Raw genomic sequence first — 12,654 nt, 5'->3', positions numbered from 1 at the left:
TTCTTTTGTCAGTCTCCTTCTCATTTTATGATAATATATTAATATTAGAAGCTTGCCCAAATCCAAAATGACTGTGTAATGTTAATTTTCATTCTATGAGAATTCGTTTCAATGAGTTGGCAATCACCTTCTGGCGTGATGCATTCCCATTTTACAAAATAGTTTTGAGAAGAGTATACTACTCTGTTCTCAACAGCGGAGTACAGTACAGACTCATGACATTTTTCATTGCCAAAATTGTTTGTCTAAGATTAATGAGTATAAAATGGTGTACGTCAGACAGAACAAAGCGTTTCTTCTATTATAATATATGAATCAGTTCATCGAACATTAATCAATTTAGCAATTACACAATTTATATTTGAGAAACTTGATAGGCGGGTATCCAGCTACAGTAAAAATATTTTAATCAAACGGCACAACTTCCGCTTCCGGTGTCAACAACCTGTATTTTTCCCTCGCACTTCAAAACATGTAAAAACCTCAACTTAACCCTCTTCCCGATGCAAACGTGAAGCAGCAAACTTTTCTAATGGGTAAAGGCATTAAATCCCACTCAAAACAACACCCAGGCTTAGACTCTGAACATTCAGACAGACAAACAAGGAGAAATCGAAGCCAGAAAAGAAAAGTTATCTCCCCTGGTGAAAAGTCAATTGACAAAAAATCAAGACATTCCTCTGGGTCTGACATTGGTAGCACTGACAGCAGATGTAAAAGCTGGGTAGATAATCATTGCAACTCTGAAACATTTGTAGAAATGTCCACAGCTAGTGCTAGTGCTCATGCACATATAAATACCTCAATGGAGACAGCATCTAACAGCAGTATAAATACTACTCCAGTCAATACCAGGAGTGCCCAATTTACACCTCAACAGCACCAGCAGCAGTACATCTATTCACCAACACCTGTTTATATGCAGTCCCCAGTCCAACTGGGGTCCCAGATGTCACTTCAAGGACCTCCCCACCCAGGAAACCCTCATCAAATCTCCATATTAGCAGATCATGATATACAAAGAATTGTAGACTCACTGAAGATCTCACTAAAAGATGAAATAAATGCCATAGTGAATGTTGCCATACAGACTCAAGTTCAACCCCTAAAAGATGAGCTGACACACTTAAGGGCAAAGGTCATTCACCTTGAAGGTGAAATGGATGCAGCAAACCAGTATAGTAGAAGAAACTGTATACTGATCAGCAACATGAAGGAGTTGCCTGAAGAAAATACCAATGATATTGCCATACAGGTGGCAAAAGAAGGTGGCCTTGATATTACACCCTCTGATATAGACAGGTCACATAGAAATGGCAAACCTAAAGTCAACAAACCCAGAGACATAATTGTGAAGTTTGTGTCCTACAAGACCAAACATGATTTTATGAAAATCAGAAAACAACTAAGGCAAAGGAAAAGCCAAGCATATATCAATGAACATCTCACCTCATTCAGGGGTGAACTTGCCTTCCAATGCAGACTCCTGAAAAAGAATCCCAAATCCCCTGTACTTGACACTTGGACCTATGATGGTAATATCTACATCAAAACAGAGGTGAAAGGCCACATGATCAGAGTCAACACCCACAATGACCTGGTTCAGTTTGGTTATAACCCAAACCAATCTATGAACTGAGAAGTGCCAGTGTTGGTCTTTCAGACATGAAGTGCAACCATTTGAGTCTTAATTAATCTTAAAGTGTTATGTCATTTGTCAAGATTAATTTCTGCATTAGTTTTGATGTTTAAACAATGTTTTCTCTTATTTGCACCTAGATCATCTAGGTCATGCACTAACATACATGTTTTTTTACTCAACATTGAGTATATATGTACATATCAGAGAAACTACCTATTTGGATATAGATGGTAGATGGACTTACAGTATACATCAATTTCTCTGTACATTCAAGTTATAATACATCTTGGTTAATATGTATATAAAAGCCAAAATTACCTAGCTAGCACAACATCTAATAAGCAAATATGTTACATATAGTCATTATGCTGACAGCAATATTTTATGTATATGTGTACATGTGTGTGTGTGTGTGTGTGCGTGCGTGTGCGTGTGCGTGCGTGCGTGCGTGCGTGCGTGCGTGCGTGCGTGCGTGCGTGTGTGTGTATATACATATGTATGTGTGTGTGTGTGTGGTGTGTGTATATATGCCTTTGTTATATATGAATATATTTAAACATGTTGTTGCTCTTTTTGTATTTTATTTTCAGTTTATAACCACAACCTACATCTAAAAGTAATTGTACTTAACACTATAATTATTATTCTCATATAATTATATTTATAATTACTGTCTATATTGTGTCATCATGTTCATCATATATTCATTCTTATTTAAACATGTAGATGGACATTTGTTTTTTTAGATATACTTACCTTTTGAATAGTGCAAAAAATCTCAATACTTCAATTACTTCTACATCAGTACTTCTAAATAGTAGTAACTTTTGCATACATGTTATTATGATAAAAGATACCCTTAAAACTGAATTTCTACAATTTACATTTGGCCTACATGAAAGGTTAATTATGTCTTGTTTTGTTTTGCTTTGTTAAGCATCAAGTGTTTTTTGAATTCTTATAGTTTATTCATATATACTTATACAAGAACATTATTACAAGTCATTTAAGCATCTATTTGAACACACATCAATGTTTATATTCTGGCATGTACAATTAAATAGCTTTATTAATGATACTACTTATCCATCATTAAAATACTTTTACTATACTATATTAGAAGTATTTGCAATATATATGTCAACTATCTTATTTTGATGTCTATACTTAACACATCTCAAGCTTTGCTTTTTATTATCATCTATTTCAAATCTTGTTCATTTTTGCTTATTTCTAAATGGTAATTATGTTTAATGCAGATATATATTGTGAAATTTTGTCTAAACTTAATCATGGAAACCTTAAAATCATCATTTTACAAATTCTTTGGCTAGTTACTTAAGTGCAAATTTATTAATATTTCTATCTTTAAATTGTTTTTTTTTGTCTATAAACACTATACACATTTGTATACAATAATGTTGATATAGAAGTCTGCCTTTTATAATGAATATATGTATTCGAACTTTGAACAAATGGTACCTGTCAAATGTCTAGATATACTTATAAAAAAATGTACAAACATGACATGTTAAAATGTTAAAACATCTGCCATATAGTGATGTCCTGTAACATCTAACTTACTGAAATGCTTAACAATTATAAATTTCTACTTACCTAGTACACTATTAAGTTAACTGCAAATTTCTTAAGGCTGCTGTCATTATATGCATGTATAATCAAATACATGCATACACGAACGTGCATTCAGACAACTGCATCAATACAAAATGATCTTTAAGAAATGTCTCAACAATATTTCCATACATTGTTAATCCACAATTCAATTGTTAGATTTTTCTTTCTTCTTATAATTTCCAACTAAATTCCATAGAACACAGTTAAACTATTAATTTCCTATTTGCATCACTTTGCAATCACAATTTTACTATATTACACTAGTAGATATCTAATCACATTTTCATAACATCACAAGATTAAATCCGCTTCAACTAACAGCGTAAAACTATGAATGGAAAATTTCATTCAGAAATACAACATGTATGTCAAATTAATTCATGCTTATTTTGAGGAAAGCGTGCAGATTTGTATACATATTAAAGGCACATTCTAATTCGTACTGCTCGATTAGAGTCGTGGCTAGTCAAGCGGTAAATAATACCATTGACTGATGAATTATACTAATCGAATATTCTTATTTTATCTACCTCATTTTTGATTTGGTTGCAATACTACGGTATCAAACATATAAACGATCAGATTATTTTGAATGTTATAAAAGACACTTTTTTTGCAATTACATGTAAACTTAGAATACCAGCTACATACATTGAGCACAACTTTTATTCTCACCGTACGCTTAAATATGAAATTACACTTACCCTAACACTTCTTTTAAACAGGGAACTCATCACATTTATTTTCTTGTAAAATGTATTCTTACTTCTATTCACTAACTTACTTTTCACTCTATTCTTTCTTCTTTCTATCCCATGGCGGTACTGGTCAGACGGCTTGTGGATACCCCTCATTCCTAGCGCCGTTTGATCCTGGAATCACTTTTATCCATGTCTATTGAATTAGGTACATTTCGAATGAGGGTAGGTTTGTTCTGTTACTATCAATCTCGTGCTAAGGGAATCAAATGCCTCACTCACTTTGAACTTATTTGCTGGCTAGCATTGCTCCTACTCTGTTCTTAAGACGTTCATGAAAATCCTGGCCCTGCACATTCTCTATCCTCTTCCTCTGAAATCCCAGTTGACGTTACTGGATGTCTTAATGTCGTCCACTATAATGTTCAAAGCTTCAGTAGTAAAAAGGATATCTTGTACGCTGACTTACGCAACTTTGACATACTAGCCTTCACCGAAACATGGCTCTCTTCTAATTCAGTAACCTCCGATTTGATATTTCCGAACTTCCATGTTCCGTACAGAAGAGATAGACTATCCGATGCACATGGGGGTATTATTGTATATATTAAGTCAGATGTTTTTGTATTAGAAAGACATGACCTCGAGATAAATGACCTTGAATGTATTTGGCTTGAACTGCGAATTAAAAATAGACGCATTCTACTTGGAACATTCTATAGACCTCCTAACTCCAATCCATATGTCCTTGAATGTATTACCAACTCAATTTCATTGGCTGTTGATACAGGTATCAAAGATATTCTTATCACAGGGGATTTTAACCTAGATATGAATAAACCCTCAACCCGTCAAAAGATTGATTCTATCTGTCAACAGTTCAACTTGACCCAAGTAATTCGAGACCCTACCCATTTTACCGAATCCTCTGAGTCTCTTATTGACCTATTTCTCGTTTCTTCAAAAGATATTGTTCTCGACTGTGGAGTAGGTGAACCATTCCTCGAACAGTTAGTCCGATATCATTGTCCAGTCTATTGCGTCCTACGCTTCGATAAAACTGTCGGTTCATCATTTAAACGAAAGGTCTGGAAATTCGTTCAAGGTGATTATGCCAAACTAAGGAACCTTATCTCTAATTTTGACTGGCAGTCCTGTGTGCACACAGATATCAATATATATACCGATAATTTCACTAACCACTTCATGACTATGTGTGAGACATGCATACCTACTAAGACTGTTGTAATTCGCAATAGGGACCCCCCTTGGTTTCATAACGAAATCCGAAAATCTCTTCGACAAAGACGGCGCGCTTATAGAACGGCGAAACGTATAAATTCCAAACACCAATGGTGTATATACAACCAAATACGAAATCGCGTTACCAACCTTGTTCGAACTGCCAAGCAGTCACATTATGACAAACTAGCTACACGACTTAAGGAAAAAAACATTGCCACCTCCGATTTTTGGAAAACCATAAAGAACTTCGCTATCTCAACAATTTCATCTAAAGAAATCCCTCCACTTAGCAATAACGGTACTATCTACGAATCAGATACGGACAAAGCGAACCTATTAAATAATTTCTTCCAATCCCAGACTCTATTAAATATACCAAACAGGCCCCTCCCTTCCTCCACTGACAGTGATAATCCAAAACTTCAAGACTTTGTTATTTCACTTCAAGATGTAATCGATTCAATAATGGCTCTTAAAACCGGCAAAGCAACTGGACCAGACTTAATAAATAGCTATGTACTGCGCGAAGTAGCAATTGAAATTTCTTACCCACTCCGTGATCTTTTTAATACCTCACTTCGTCTCGGTAAAGTACCATGTAAGTGGAAGTTGGCTCATGTCTGTGCTATTTATAAGAAGTCTGACCCTCAAGATGTTGGAAATTATCGACCAATTTCACTTTTAAGTGTTGTCAGTAAGGTTCTTGAAAGAATTTTGCATAAGTACATGTTTAATTTCTTGCGTCAAAACGACCATCTATCATCATTTCAATCTGGTTTTGTTCCTAAAGACTCCACTGTCAACCAGCTCGTATCGATCTATCATTCTTTTTGCCTCGCTCTAGATGAAGGTAAAGAAGTAAGAGCAGTATTTTGTGATATTTCGAAAGCCTTTGATCGAGTATGGCATGACGGTCTTATCCATAAACTTCGTGAAAGTGGCATTACCGGTTCTTTATTGTTATGGCTTCGTGATTATCTCAGTGAACGTAAACAACGTGTTGTTCTTTCTGGTTCTATGTCTGATACAGTTACAATATCAGCTGGAGTTCCTCAAGGCTCAATTCTTGGGCCGCTGCTCTTTCTTATCTACATTAACGACATTGTTGATGATATACAATCACATATTCGACTCTTCGCAGATGATACAACCTTATATATAATTGTCGAAGACCCCGTGTCTGCTGCACAGCAACTTACTAATGACCTAGACAAAATTCATATGTGGGCTGAGAAATGGCTTGTTACATTCAATCCTGCAAAAACCAAATCGCTATTATTCACTAGAAAGTCTAATAGGCATATGCACCCCTCAATATTCATGAATAATACAGAAATATCTGAAGTTACAACTCATAAACACTTGGGCGTCACACTTTCTAGCACCTGCTCTTGGCACGATCATATTCAATCCGTCAAACAGAAGGCTTGGCAGCGAATTCACTTCATGCGATCATTCAAATACGTTCTTGATCGTAAATCGCTTGAGGTTCTGTATTTTACATTCATTAGGCCTTTGTTGGAATATGGCGATGTTGTCTGGAATAATCTGACGCAAGCTGACGAGGATGACTTAGAAAAAGTTCAACATGAGGCGGCCAGAATTATATCCGGTGCAACTCGTTTAGTATCTTTGACAAATCTTTATGTTGAAACTGGAATCGAGCCACTCAAAGAAAGGCGACGTAAACATAAACTTATCCTATTTTACAAGATGTTTCACTCTCTTGCACCAGCATATCTAACTACTCTGATTCCAACAAGAGTTGGCGACACTACTTCGTATAACCTTCGAAATGCAGCTAACCTTCGAAACATTTCATGCAAATCACAGTTGTTGACGAGTTCATTTCTGCCATCAACTATATCCGCATGGAACGCACTCCCGGAAGAAGTTCGTACATCGCCATCCGTGCCCTCTTTCAAATACAAACTTAATAAGAACAAACAACAAGTTCCTGACTTCTACTACGAAGGTGACCGCAAATCTTGTGTCAATCACGCGAGGTTGCGTATGCACTGCAGCAACCTTAACGAGCATCTATTCTCAAAAAATATTGTCAACAGCCCTAATTGCCAATGCGGTGAAATTGAGGACACTTTCCACTTTTTCTTCACCTGTCCATTATATAACGTCCAACGAAATTATCTCATTGTTCAGTTATCCACCGTTGGTCATTTGTCTCTTCCACTATTACTCTTTGGATCGAAGGAAGCTTCATATCAAACGAACAAACTTATCTTTGACCACGTCCAGAACTATATACGCCAATCAAAACGTTTTTGAGTACAAGCTCCAACAAACCTTATCCCGATCCCGATCTGACCAGTCCCTGTACCACCTTGCTTATCACACCTTCCTTTTCTTCAACCTTTATCCTTTCTTCCTTCTAACTAATTGATTACAAACTAAAACAACTTGTTTTTACACAGCATAGTCTGCACCATTCGATAAGATTATATTTATTCGAGTCACTGCAACTTGCGCACCAGCCTAGCAGCGTGAATGATATACAGAAGAGAGACATAGTATAAGCCTCAAGGCTTTCTTCTCAATTCTGTGTACACTATTCTTTTGTGCATAATTTACATGTTCTTCTCTTTCAATGCATTACTTATTTGGTCTTTGTTAATTTGGATTATGCTCAAATTTGTAAAACTAAACTAATTGTAAATATTATATCGAAATAAATATTGTTTAAACCAAACGGCATAAACGTATAACAAGAGATAAAATAAAATATAATGTTAATTTTACTATGTCTGATTCTTCAGCTTTAATAAATGTAAGTTTAACTATCCAAAACAATTAGCATGTTGTTATTTTCTAGTATAGATTCAGCTCATTGAGACAAATAATATACATCAGATAGCTGAACATAAATAGTGATATTTTTTTATTTATGTCATGGTGCGCTTCCATTGATTGTCAGCATATATATTATATTGATTTATTTACCATGTTAAACTAATGCTAGTAACAAACCGTCATTATGGCCCTGTTGTGAGGCTAATAAACATATTAAGAAAGTATAATCACCTGTCGGACAGTGACAGACACAGTGTTTCCCATTCCCATTTCAAATGTACACCCATAAAAAGATTATGTAGAACGACTCGATGCTAGTGAGGTACCCGGAATACCGTAAACATATTGAAAGAACATCACGAGCTCATGCCTCTTAGGGAAAGGAGTGAAAAAACGTCACATGTGACTTTGCAGTCGTCCCCTAGAGTCACATAGTTATCAATAGATGTCAAGGTCACACCAAGTGGCTGTTCATCTCATGTTTACTATTATGGTAAGTGAAACGTCCAAAAAAGATGCCAATGCAAAAGAACTTGATTGGTCATCTCCTGGTTTACTAGGGAAGTCACATTGTCCACACTCGATGTCAATGCCAGAAAACATCTCCTGTAAAACCGTGCTACTGTGGTAACTCGCTAGCGGCAGAAGGCAGACGGGGGAAGCTGACCCGATTTTAAATATCAATTTCAAAACCGTGATATTCAAAGACTGTATTGGAAGTGGACAGGAGACTATCGTCATTTTGCCAAATAGAAAAAAAAGTATAAATGTAAACAAAAGTATAAATGATTGTTCTGAAGATTATAAAGAGAATTTTAAGAACAGTTATCAAACGCTATTTCCTCAGATATGATGCATTCAATGAACCAAGCTAGCTGTAGATGTTATTTAAAGATACAGGTGTCTAATAACACCGACAGATAGATTAACAAAAAGCTACATGTAGTGTTTATTTTCTTTACAAATAACATGTATGCTTTACATTGACAGCACTGTTTTGAAACTGTGACAGAACTTTTAGATATTACTGCTGTCGAATAGAGCTGTATGTGTGTCTGATTAAACGTTCAACATTGCTTCAGTCATGATATTAAAACAAACAAAAACACACACTCAAACTGAAAGTAGTACGCAGAACTAAATTTTCAATGATTGTTTGTATTTTTACTAGATTATGAGATGATATAAATGTCTGAGTATCCTGGAGAAGAAACAAAAAACCCAGAAATTCTCAGAAAGCAAGAATCGTTTTAAGGAACAAATCATGCTTAACAAAAAATGTGAATCAAATAAGGGCACATTTAAAAATCATGAAACTTCTTACTAGATTGCTGTTCAATTTGGAGTTTGAAGAACCTTTTAATACCAACTCATATAAAAATTGATTTTCATTATACAAACAAAAAATTCCAGGCTTGAATAGACACAATTTTCTACCTGCTTGGAATATTGTAAGAAGGCTAGTGTTTCTATATAAAACGTAACTGTGAAACACGAGCTAGTATACAAATGACGATTGTAATTTGATAACAAAGCTTATGGACAGTAGGACTTTTCAATTTTTTTTTTGTAATAAGATATAGTTTTACTAAGATTTTTGTCAATGAATTGAATACAGTTTCCATTTTCATAAATATACCACTGGTATTTTCTTGAGGGCCTTCCACAGGGCAAAGGTGGGTTGGGAAGGCCCCCCCCCCCCCAAAAAAAAAAAAATCTTTCAAAAGTTCATGTTTCATTTAGTTTTGAAGAACGATCTTTTTCTGACGTAAAACACACATTCTTTGTGACATGTTTTTGGGAAGTCAGGAAGTGACCAAATTATAGGAAAGAAGATTTTATCAGATATTGGATAAAAAGGCATTCACATTACTTCGGGAAAGTCTGTCGACATTTTAAGTATACTTTTGTTTCAAAGTGCCCTAGACTACCTAATTTACAATGTCTTGTGGGTTCTTCATGATGTCTTTTCAAATGAGAAACATATTCATTTCCTGGTTACAAAAATGCCAATATCTGTCTTAAAATAGCTCCATTCACTACAAAGCCTCAAGACATTGTTGATTGGGTAGTACTGATACTTTTGACACAAAACATGTTTATATTATATAAAGACCTTTCCAGAAAAATGTAAATGTATTTTATTGGAAATCTGATAAAATCTTCTTTCGTAAATTCTGCTCGACTGGTTATAACAGCTACACATGTTGCAACGGATATTATGAATTATGCTTGGTAAATATTAAACATCAAATCTATTGAAAAATGACATTTTAGTTTTGGTCCTTCAAAAGACTTGTGTACCTTGGAGGGCCCTTAATATCTTTATGAAAATATTTTGCATGACACTAACAGATAACGCAGATGATGGAGTAATTGAATTACTTTTGTTTGATGTTAAAGAATAATGTAATGCTTGGTAATCGGATTGAATCTCTTCGTATAATTAAATGATATAATTATGGTATAACTCATATGAGGATGAATTCGAACAATGTCCTTTATTATCAAGTAGTTAACCATGTGTCTTAAGATATTTTTTATTTCGTCTTACATCTTGCAAAAGAGAATATTGGCATACTAGTTTTTCCATAAATACCGGGATTACCGAATAAATTCCCTGCTTGAAGTCCGTTCAGTATAACAATACCGCACCTATCGGTTTGAAACAGGCAATGGTCGAGTATTAACACTGCGATAGTTGTGCAGTATCTGACCCGTAAGGTCTTTACAATAAAGTGACGACTGTGAGGCAAATACCAACGATGTTAATACAAACGATACGTTTCGATCTTACACGTATCATTCATGATCTAGTACATATTTTTGCGTTAAAATATTGTCAAGATAACATGCGATTAAAGGTTCTTATTTTCGGTCACTCACATTTGCATTACGATTGTTGAACAACAGATAACGATAAATTACGGTGTACCTGCTACAAGCCAATAGTTTGAGAATATTTATCAGTTTTGAAGATCGTCTTCAAATTTTTCTACATCAGTCAGTTAAAAGTCTTCAATTAGTTAACACCTGAACCAACGTAGATACTGACTTTCCCATCAGTCTTCGTATAGTCGTGCATAACTATTGGTTAACAGGATAAAGCGTACAGAGGTAGGGAGAGGTGAAGTAGAAAATCGTACGGTATTACAGCTCGTACGTAAGTGTAGGCCATCCTTGACCTATCGTATTGAATCATCACAGCGACGATCATCACGATTATGCATGAAAAGCAACGACTGCTTTTATTTAACTTTACCATATTACTAGAACGAACGTTGTAGTGGGCTCATGTTTTAAAATTATACTAATTAATACCGCAATTGCATTTCAAATTTATTAGATTTAGGGTATCGTTTATTATGTAATACAAACGCAGATAAAGGCTTGTCATTGCATTACAAAAAAATAAAAAATGAAGTTGTACTACAGGGTTAAAATTGTTCTTTACTTGTATTGATCGTTGATTATCTCAATGTGTTGTTATCATTTTCCACTAAGGCAATAATAATTTAAAAGTTATACCAGTACTTATAAATGTGTTAATTAACTTACTCCTGATCTTTAATTATTTGATAACAATTGTTTTATCATTCTTTCATGATTAGTTATTATATACTTATTGGTCTCAAAATTATAAATTTTGTGTTGTTTTAAAACTATATTCTTAACTGCGCACGTCTCTAAACATTTTTCAAAAATATCAAATATCTTTAACTTGTGTATATGGTAGAGAAATAGTGATCTGACTGGTCAGTCAGTACTGAAGAATAAGTTGACACGTATGTCATAACTCATCGTAACAGCAATGCTCTTATATTCAATTTGTTTTATGCTATAAACATATCGTAATATGAATGTTCGTGATAGAAAAACGTCCATCGATTCTGAAACGGGTACCAAAACTATAATAGTGCCTTCAAACGGGGTCTTTATTTTATTACATTAAGAAATTGATCGATTATGAGGCGTTCTATGCATTTGATTGAAGGGTGTTACGAAATCAAAGAACAAGACGAAACGCAGACAGGAGTTAAGCATCAAACTACCGGTACATGTACTACAGATATGGACGAGAAATTGTGAGGGCAATGTAGTTTAAATAAAACATTGTCTTACATTTTTTTTTAAATATTTTTTTTATTGAGGAACAGAATAGTTCTGAAACAAGACGGCTGTTACGTTGGTGTCAGATCCTATATATGCACCACTGGTGTTTTCTTAAGGGCCATTCACAGTACAAAAGTTGGTTGGGTGAGTAAAAAACAACAAAAAGACAACAGACGTTTCATAATTTCATGTTTGATTTAGTTTTGAGGAACGATATGTTTTCTACATTTTGTTACATTTTTGTGACACGTTTTAGGGTAGTAAGGAGTTGACCAACTTATACGAAAGAATATTTTATTAGATCAAAAAGCATTCACCCTTTTGGAAAAGATTGTAGACATTTAAACTTTTTTTGTGTCAAAATGTCATAGACTACTTAATCAACAATGTCTTGTGGGTTCTTGATAATATCTTTTCAATTCAGAAACGTATTGAATAAAATAATGAAAAGTAGTTGATAAAATTCCTCTCCTAGTTACAAAATGCAAATACCTGTCTTAAAATAGCTCC

The 12,654-nt window shown here is 34.6% G+C and overlaps 1 protein-coding gene across 1 annotated transcript; it reads left to right on the top strand.

Annotated features, from left to right (window-relative positions):
- Positions 1-760: 760 nt before the first annotated feature.
- Positions 761-1,639, top strand: LOC128219438 (uncharacterized). Its single transcript, XM_052927247.1, has one exon. The coding sequence runs from the start codon at positions 761-763 to the stop codon at positions 1,637-1,639; it is 879 nt and encodes a 292-aa protein (XP_052783207.1).
- The last annotated feature ends 11,015 nt before the right edge of the window (positions 1,640-12,654 follow it).

This window comes from Mya arenaria, chromosome 15 (genome assembly GCF_026914265.1).
Source record: "Mya arenaria isolate MELC-2E11 chromosome 15, ASM2691426v1".
NCBI classification, from domain to species: Eukaryota; Metazoa; Mollusca; class Bivalvia; order Myida; family Myidae; genus Mya; species Mya arenaria.
This window is presented reverse-complemented; position numbering and strand designations above follow the sequence as displayed.